The 10,223-nt window shown below is 38.0% G+C and overlaps 1 protein-coding gene across 2 annotated transcripts in view; it reads right to left on the bottom strand.

The window, feature by feature from the left end:
• Positions 1–6,217: 6,217 nt before the first annotated feature.
• Positions 6,218–10,223, bottom strand: part of CDH6 (cadherin 6) — a 140,282-nt gene continuing 136,276 nt past the window's right edge. For both annotated transcript variants that reach the window (XM_065905230.1, XM_065905231.1), the window contains exon 12: positions 6,218–10,059. In XM_065905230.1, coding sequence (XP_065761302.1) covers positions 9,569–10,059 — 491 coding nt within the window. In that variant the 3' untranslated portion in view covers positions 6,218–9,568. The remainder of the gene's footprint in view (positions 10,060–10,223) is intronic.

Raw genomic sequence — 10,223 nt, 5'->3', positions numbered from 1 at the left:
AGTATTTATCTCAAATGGATGGGATTGGACTATCCATAAAAAGGAGGAAATGGGTGATTCAGTGGTGTGATTGCAGAGCCTGAGTTTATAAAGAATTAAGTCTAATTCTAATTCCTGTGATGCGACCTAAGGACAAATAGCCCCACTTTGTTGTGAAATGGGGATGATACAGCCTAGCGTACAGGGCTTTTGTGAGAATTATATTAAGTCATATATATAGTACTTATTTCTAAAGTGCTACATAAAAGTAAGGCAGTATTATCAGGCAGCTAAGCAAACTTAAAAGCTTTAATAAAACCTATCCTTTACTGACTATAAGAAGACATTTTCTTACCAATGTGCAAACAAGACATTCACTGTTAAAAGTTAAGTTTTTGAGACTAAATGGTTCAGGAAGCAATAAAGATGATCTAATATGTCAAGGGAGTCATTTTGAAAAAGAAATAAGTATTTTATAGACAGAAGTAGGAGACAATCTACTTCTTTTAAAGAACCATATCTATTCATAGCATATTTAGAAAAGTATTGAATTCAGGAATATTAGACCCAGAAAAGTGATCTAAAGATTCAGGGTGTCATTCCACGCAAAATGTTTAGTCAAGCAAACCAAGATTAATAATGGGAGATTAAATCATGACAGTCCTTGAAGGAAGGGTGTGCACAAAGCAGGGTGTGTGTCTTTTTTATTCTTGTGTTCCTATCACCTTGATCAATTCCTGGCCTGCTGTGTGTGAGTGTTTGTGTCTTAGTTGCTCAGTTGCTCTTTGTGACCTCGTGGGTTGTAGATTTCCAGACTCCCCTGACCCTGGGATTCTCCAGGCAAGAATACTGGAGTGAGTAGCCACTTCCTTCTCCAGGGGATCTTTCCAACCCAGGGATCAAACCCAGGTCTCCTGCATTGCAGGCAGATTCTTTACCATCTGACCCACCAGAGAAGCCTGCCTGGCCCATTGTAGATTCTCAAATAAGTTTTGCAGAATGAATGTAAAGGCTCATGAGTATCACTATATAGGCTTCCCAGGTGGTGCAGTTAGTAAAGAATCCACCTGCCAATGGAGGAGACGTGGGTTCGATCACTGGGTCGGGAAAGTCCCCTGAAGGAAATGGCTACCCACTCCAGTATTCTTGCCTGAAAAATCCCATGGACAGAGGAGCCTGGCAGGGTATATAGTCCATGCGGTTGCAAAAGAGTTGGACATGACTGAGCATGCACACACAGTATCACTATAGAGAGATGCATCAACAAGACTGAAATTAACATCTGAATTGTTGAAAAAGATACATGCTTGTTGGATCAGATTTATGAAATAAAGATGTGAGCTAATTATAATGGCAAGCTGAGCCCTTTCGGCTTCCTTAATTATTCTGAATTTTTTACAACTTCAAGACCAAAAAGCTCTTTCTAAATGTCAGTGGTGAGTAGTTAACAAAACTTAGAACTATAACAAATAAAGCAAGTCTTTTCCTAGAGAGCTTAATTTCTAAGGTTTGTGACAGCAAATAGGTCAACATTGTTCTAGTGTTGATAGCTGCTGGGGCATTTCTGTTAGAGATGCTTAAGGCTAGAAATCCATGAGTCAATTCATTAGCAATGCCTACCATGGGTATTAGACTCAAGGATGACAGATAAACACCTCTTATAATGTCTTTCAACTTGAACGTTGAATTTAAAAATGATTTAGTTCTCTGACTAGGGATTGAACCATAACAATGAAAGCACTGAGTCCTAACCACTGGATTGCCAAATAATTCCCTATAAATGACTTCCTACCTGCTTTTCTGATAACACACTCAAGATTATTATGGATATGACTGAGGATGAAACTGATGTGATGGATATGAACTTGGGCAAACTCCAGGAGATGGTGAGGGACAGGGAAGCCTGATGTGCTGCGGTCCATGGTGTCTGGAAGAGTTGGACATGACTTCACAACTGAATAACAACATAATTGGGGCAGAGATTAGGAAAGATACCACAAGCTTGACAGAGACTGACTTTAAATGTGGCAGATACATGTAAATGTGCTGACCGCATTCACATGTGCTCATCTTTCTACACCTCCCAGCCTCTGTCCAGTGAGTCTGGGGCTATATGATTGAGATGTGAGCAGAAGCAGTCTAAGACAGTAGGCCCCGCCCTTAGGAGCAGCTCATACGATCTAGCTTGCTCTCTTCCCCACCACGTTAGACCTTGGAGGCAGCATACTCCAGATGGCATCGCTACAAGAGTGAGACACACATTTTCTGGAGGTGCTGGAGTTTGTCTATTGTAGCAGCCAGAATAAATTACTATAAATATCATTATGGGAAGTAGTTTGCTAAGATGATGGGTTAGGGCTTAGTCCCGCTGAACGTTTGCAGCAATCTGCTTCCTCAGCTGCTTCCTTGAGGAAACACATTGCCCTTCCTGCCTATGTTACTGTTAGGTCAGGAGATTTTCCTAGATGCTGCAGACTATGCTCGCCTTCGGGTGGCCCAGAACTGGGGAAGGGTGGGACTGGCTTGGCTTTAGTCTACCATGCATGCTACTGTAGAGCGTGCATATCCTTCAACAAGTGTATTTCTGATAGCATCATTCCTTTCCATGGTTTTCTGTTTCCCACCAAGTCATCATTAAACCAAATGTCAATAAACAAAAATGTAAAGAAACAACAAAAGCCAGCTACTATGACACTTGTGATCCTCTGTGTTCTGGTGACATGTGAATTTTCCATAGTTTTATTCAGATGGAGAAGGAAATGGCAACCCACTCCAGTATTCTTGCCTAGAGAATCCTATGGACAGAGGAGCCTGGTGGGCTGCTGTCCGCAGAGGTCGCACAGAGTCGGATATGACTGCAGCCACTTAGCATGCATGCATGCATTGGAGAAGGAAATGGCAACCCACTCCAGTACTCTTGCCTGGAGAATCCCAGGGGCAGAGGAGCCTGGTGGGCTGCTGTCTATGGGGTCGCACAGAGTCGGACACGACTGAAGTGACTTAGAAGCAGCAGCAGCAGCAGTTTCCTTCAGGAAACCTCAGCTGAGATCAATGACATTGCTTAGACATCCCTCTCTTTTCTCTCTTTTTCCTGCTATTCTTTCTGATTTCTTATCTCCCATGATCTCAATCTCACTAACTCCTAAACCTCCCCCTGACTTCTCTACCTGGGCAGAAAGAGTTTCTCCACCCTATGAAGATTTTCATATATACCTCTCTGAAGATGTCTCCATGTCACCTTCTTGTAGGTACCCTAGTGATGAATTTATGGCAGCCCTTCTTCCTAGACCATGAGATTCTGGAGAGACAGGAAAAATATATTTGGCTTATTGTTGAATATTCCATAGCACATACAGTGGCATGCCTACTGTATATAGAGCAAATGAATGAATACATGGAAGTTTCCTTTGCAAAGCTGTGAATTCAATTCTCCCCATTAAAAAATTATGAAACTGCCTCTGTAGAAATAGGAGGCAGCTTAAAAAAGAACAAGTATGTAAAATATTATACTTCTGACTATGCTAAAAACATTTTATTTACTCATGGTATCAGAATGCTGGAAGGATTTTATTCTTAGTCCCCTCTGGTGTGACTCTTGCCGTTTCTTTTTTAAATCAGAAATCTATAGACAATTGTTTTTATGTGAGTGAAATAAAGGATGAAGATATGGGATGGGCAAAAATATAGAACTGTCTTTTTTATCTAAAGCAATTTCCATGAAGATGAATGAGTTTCTTTGTAATACAGTAATTTTATAAGTAAGTAGAATCTTGATGTCCCAGCAGTAAGAAGTCTGCAGGACTGTGCCAATGATACACGTAGCTGGTTGGGAGAAACTATTGTTTATAAGCTAATTATCATAGAGTAATTTGGCTTTAGTTAGCTCTCTCGGAGGTTAAAACAGCAGATTTGAAAGGATAAAGTGTGTATCAGTATGTACATTTAAAAGATCTCTGATTACAAACAATAGTTTGAGAGAATTGAAAAAAAAACAAGTTAGAAAAAAAAACCAGTTTATTAAGTAATATCATATAAATAACTTGTTACAAAAATTGATTTGCAAAAGGCATATTTACTCTTTGTGAGAAATCACTTTTTAAATTGCATTCTTTTTGAATTTATACTTCCAAGAAAACAAAGGAAAATAAAAGAAGCCATTTCAAGGAGCGTGTATTTGCCATTTGACTACAACGAATGGTCCCGCCACACTGAGCTAAAAAGGTAATTGTCTCAACCCCATTCCTCTAATACAGAAAAGTTTCTCATGTAATCTGTGAAGTTATGAAAAATCTCCCTAGCTGGAAATGTGGATGAAAGCTGAGCAGTGATTGTTTCCACCAGGTGTTCTCGTTGCCAGAGACACGAGCGACACCGAGAAAAACCATATGAACTGAGGACTCCAGGCAGTAAATCTTCCAGGGTGGCATCAGCTTCAATTTATACTTGGGAGTATTTTTAATTAAAAACAATCAATACCAAAAAGCTTTTATTTGGGGGATTTTAAATCACACATCACAGTAGGAGACTGCCAAATTGCCTTAGCTTGGTACTACTGAAGATGCCCGTAGCATTTATTATAAATTCTATTTTTACGCAGTTTACTTTCAAAGCAAGGAAAATAATCACAAAATAGGACAGTGGTTTGAAAGCGCTCCTATGTTTCTCCCGAACAGATCATTTTTACGTTTGCTACACAGCATTCCTCTTGAATGCCTAGTAATTCTATACATATGATTCCTTAATAAACACTAAACTAATAGATCATAGAAAACTAAAAGCTTATAGTAGGTGCCTCTAGACATATTTACATAAATAGTGTAGTCTCACAAGAAAGACCAAGATCTCATTATAGTGGAATGCTTTTTCCACAACGCTGGGTCCATGCCTCATTTGTCAAATTAACCCCATTTGAGGAGAAATTTGAGTTTGTGGTCCATGGGTTTTTAAAAAAATGGAATTAAGCAACTTGTAAAAGCTCTTTCAAAATTAATCTAATAACCCAGTGGCTCTTCGGCTAAGTGCCTGGTCCTGTCTGAAATACAGTGGGTAATAGGCTTTGTTTCCATTTGACCTCCTTTCGGCACTTTCATCTGCTGGCTCTGTCGGGCAAATGTTCCCCCCAAATTAAAAACTGAAAATGCATCATAAATAAGGTATTACCAAATGGGGAGGAGATTAAAGATTGTCTCAGCAATGCTTAAATTAAATTGACGATGCAGAGACCATAAACTCCTGGCTTTAAAAATGAACTATTTCTTTATTAACTTTTAACAAGTGTGTGAGTCAAGGCATTGCTCTGCGTGTTAAATATGGTCAGGGTCTAATATTTTTTAGTAGAGAATTATCCCTTTGGAAAATTGTTCCATAAAGATGCCAAAAGGATATTAAAAATGCTGCAACCATAAGAGTCATTGAACTTTTAAGGAGACCATACTGTAATTTTGTATCCTCTACAAAAGAAAGCTGCTTGTCAGACCTTAGGAAATAGTTCATTTTCCTGAAGACCCACTCACTAACTCTTAATCTTTCCACTCTTATAATCTGATAAAGGAGTCTTGGTTGTAGTGTTAATGTAAACATAGTAGACAGCTTAGAGTTTTAATCTCCTTTCATAATTCAAAAAGATTTTGTCTAGATAAAAACAAAAAAAGAATAAAATTACACTAAAATGATTCTTTTCAGAGGATACCTTTCAAAATAGTGGAGATCATGACTTTCTAGTGTTTTTCCAAAGTAATTACATGGCTTCAACACTAGTGACTATGACAAAATAATTTTTTGGTTAGTTCAGTTCCTGGGGAAAATGAGTTTAGTTGTACCTGCTTTAAATATTTAGTTTGGGCTCAGAAATTAGCTTTCTCTTTCCTTTCAACTGCATCAGTTCAGTTTAGTCGCTCAGTCGTGTCCAACTTTGACTCTTTTAAATGGTTCTCAAGTATATAAAATTGGGGAATGCCCAATTCGTAGTTTATACATGATTATTGCCAACGAAATAATCATTTCAAGGCAAAGCATTTGATATAAGGTATTGCTCAGCAAATCAAACATCTCAAATCTATGTATTACTTAAATATCTAAATTTAAAAATTTCCTAAAATGAAAGTAATGAAAGCATTCTACAGTTAATTTGGATCTGTAAAATCTGGCTGCTTCTAAGGTAGAGATTCAACTTATAAAAGCTCTTGTACAACTTTTTGGGAGCTGAAAATGAATATCAAACCAAAATTTTTATACTGAGTTAGAATTGAATCAGCAGGTTTTATTTCATCTGAAAAGGTAGTCAATTTGTATCCAAATTTGTATCAAATTTGTACCAAATCTTTATGCATCTAAACTGTAAAGCTAAGAAAGTTCTTACAAAAGCATACATTTTCTGGGTCCAGGTCCCCTCTCTCATGGCTCTATGGAACCATTTTCAATTCCCCCTCTCATTTTCGGTTTAGTTTTTATTTGGGAATGAATATTTTCCAGGTCTTTCAGAAGAACATGCCATGAAGTGGAGGGGCTTTAAATTTATGCACAATAGATTCATGTTTTTAAAATTTCAGCTTATTCTAGGGAATATCTCAGTGATTTGAAGAAACTTTCCCTTTTGAATCAGAGGGTGAAAAATAATGTGAGAAGGGCCTCAAAGTCCTTGAAATAACCCACAAAAGCAATCTTCCTATATTTAATGAACTTTAGGTTCTTTGTGATTAAAGCAAATACTAAAACTTTACCTCTCCCCAATCTCCTATCTTTCTCATGGCAAATAGCTAATACCAGGACAGAGACAATGTGAAAATTGAACTGAAAACTAATGGTTTCTCCAGTAATCGTTCATATCTGACCTGGATCCTTGACCTGATAGCTTAGTGGAAGGAAGTGCAACCAGCACAGAATGATGAAATTATGGCTCTTATTGTTTCCATAATGTCAGACAGCCTTCATTTTAGGAAGATATCATTCAAATATCCTTGACATTTTTAGGACCCTAGTGCAAAATATTCAGCCCCAGTCTCAATTTATTCTCTTTCTTAGAGATTCACCTCATCATCAGGTTTTGTGGTAAGAGATTTAACAGTTATTTAAATATTTAGTCATATTAACCTGTTCTTGGTATAACTATTCCATCTTCAGGGTGATATAAGATACCTTCCAATCACACCTCAGAAATCCCACTACAGAACTTCTTTTACTTAAATGAGGAGAATGTAAATTTTACTCCTAAACTTTGAAGTTGCTGGCATCAACCCGCAGACATTCCAATTAATGCCAAAAGTTCAAAAGGAAGACTTTTGATGATACTTTTCTTTTTACAGGACTATCTCTCTTGATATAATTTATTACATAACATGAAACATGAGGATAGAGAGCTCTTTTTTTACAGTAAGTTGTGTGATTAAGGTGCTGTTCTATTGCTATAAGTAACTAGTTCTTATTAATTAACTTTACTAAGCTATCTTTTTTCAACACTTACCTGTGACTATGATATATACTGACTCTTTACAGTGAAGCCCTCCTATAGGATTTTGTTTGCATTCTTCTGTGTGTGTCTGTGTGTCTGTGTGTGTATGAACTAGAAAAGAGAACCTTGTAAGCAAGAAACAGTCCAAGCATAAAATACTTGTTAGTATACAGGGAAGTCCATCCATTCAGGAAACACAAGGAATAATATGGTTGTAACAATTTTTCATTCTAATTGGGTAGCCCCAAATACTATATTTCTCTTTTTTTAAAGATGTTGTCTTTACTTTCTGGGTAATACATCTATTTAAAACTTAACGAAACAACAGTGTATTCTCAAATAGAAAATATGTGTTGATATGACATTATCCTCAAATGGAAATGACACTAAGATTACCTGCAGAAAATTAACATTAATTGAAAATAAATCCCTAAGACTACTAATTGAAGTCAGCATATTCTTAAGTACATATTATATACATACAGAACCTGTTTTTTTTTTTTAAGTTTTCAAAACAAGGATGTTTTCATTACAGTACTTTGGAAATTTCTGATGACTGCACAATGTAAGATTCTAATGACAAAAATCATTAGAACAGCATATGAAATAAATGATTTGAACCTGCCAAAAGGATTAGTTCAGTTCAGTTGGGTCCTCTGGATAATAACTATGACGCTAATTGCATAATTAGAGAAATAATGGATTCGATGGATTGTACATTACTTTTCTGTTTGTAGTTTGAGACCATTACTTTATCATTAGTTCAAAGACAAGGATGGCAGTGTTGCCATGGAAACGAAGCTAAAAACAATGAAAAAATTTTAATGCTTTTGAAAGTCAGCTATCATTTTAATTACAATCTTAAACACCCTTGTAGGGAATCCAAGTTTTCCCTTTGTGAGCATCTTCCAAACATATAATATGTAGGTTTCCACCATGATTTCAATATTCATCTATATCACATTATATAAATATATGGATATTTTCGAATGTGAAGGACAGGGTGTCAAGTTTAAGTGTAACTGGCTCTTACCTCCCCATTTAACTCTGAGAGAGGGATCTGAGTTTTATTTAATCTACTTTTACTAATGAAACTTAATTGTGTAAGAAGTATCTGAAGCATATGAGTTATTGTACTTCACGCTGCTACTTTCAAGTATATTAGAATAATACTGACAACTACAGACAAGGAGTTAAACTTTGTCTCAGAAAAGTTCCTTCAAGAACTTTTTAAATGATTAGACTTATTTGTAATTAGCCTACTGATGGCTGAAATAATTCCAAGTGATCCATGATACATTTGGTGGCCCAAACTTTAAACTATGCTAAATATTTCCTTTGTTAACATCTATTAACTATTTTTCCTTTCCCTTTATATGATGCAACAGCAAACTTTCGCATGTCTTATGAACCAGTGGCAAGGAATGAGGTCGTATTAAGATATTTTTTTTGGTTGTTCTTTTTGAACATTACCATTTAATTGGCATCATTTCCTAAAGAGGAAGGAGAATCTCAAAACACTGGTGGATCTGATGTTTTGAATAGTCATTGGTGCCGGAAAAAGATCATGAAGGACAAACAGGATGGGCAAATATCATTTTAAATTCTTTGTGACAGAAATACACACCCATATATAGTTCATCATCTCCTTGTGAGCTGATACACCAGGAACAGTGGTTCCTCCCTCATTTCTTTTACTAAAACTGTATTTTTTTTTTTTTTTTTTTTACCATTAAAGCACAATCCCTCATCCCATTAGCGTGTGAAATGTACAGAGCAGTCAGCTGACCCTGAGTCAGTGCAATGTAGTAAGAGACCAGGCCAGTGGCATTGAGCTGTGTTTCAGACTTGCCCTAAGAGTACAAGGGAAAAGATGACGACCATCCTCTCCTGCAGCCCAGCGCCTGTTGGGCAGACATGGTTAACAGGATGCACTAAAAAATAAACATTTGCCTCTTAGAAGCTCATAAAAGTGTACTAGAAAAAAGTCTCTAACGTTGGATCCACACGGACTGCAGCCATTTACTTTTGGAACGGATAGAACAGAGAACCCTTCACGGAGCAGTGGATAAATAGAAAGAAATAGCCACTTCACATCTTTCAGTGTCGTATTGAAAAATGAAAAAAAGGCAACATATCATATTAGGAGTCCTTGTCACTGTCCACCCCTCCGTACATATCCGCGAGCTTTTTGAACCGAGGCCCCCAGTCACTAAGGTAATCGTAGTCTTGGTCTCCATCCGTGGTCACCGACTCGAGCGAGCTGAGCGAATCGGCCACCGAGCCGGCGCCCTCGTAGGCGTAGGTGGCCAGCGAGTCGTAGGGCGGGGCGGTGGGGTCCGTGTCGTTCTCCTTTAACCTTTGGTTAATGAAATCGCGGACGTCGGTGTTGTCACGGGCTGCTGGAGTCCGTCGGGGTAGGAAAAGGGCCTCGGGCACAATGTCCCTGCGCAATTTGCTGTCCTCTATGGCTTCGGGATTTCTCAGGGTGCCGATATCAAAGGCCTGGGTGTCCTCCTCTCCGCCTCCTTCGTCGTTGTAACTGACAATGTTGTCTCTGATGTCCTCTTTGGAAATGATCAAAGGTTCTTTTTTCCGCTGCCGCCGGAGAGCTGCGAACAACACCACTGTCACTGCAAGCAGAAACAAACAGCAAGGGAAGGGAAAGTTAATTTGCCGCCCAATTAACATCAGGAAGAAACACAAAGTGAAGTTTTCAAAGTTCTCCGCGAAACTGCTCTTGCTTAAGGTTGCACTTGCCTCCGCACATGATCAAATCAGGGCCCTCCCCCACCTC

This window comes from Muntiacus reevesi, chromosome 14, assembly GCF_963930625.1.
Source record: "Muntiacus reevesi chromosome 14, mMunRee1.1, whole genome shotgun sequence".
Classification (NCBI taxonomy): Eukaryota; Metazoa; Chordata; class Mammalia; order Artiodactyla; family Cervidae; genus Muntiacus; species Muntiacus reevesi.
Note: the sequence above shows the minus strand (reverse complement) of the source record. Positions and strands in the feature narration are given on the sequence as shown.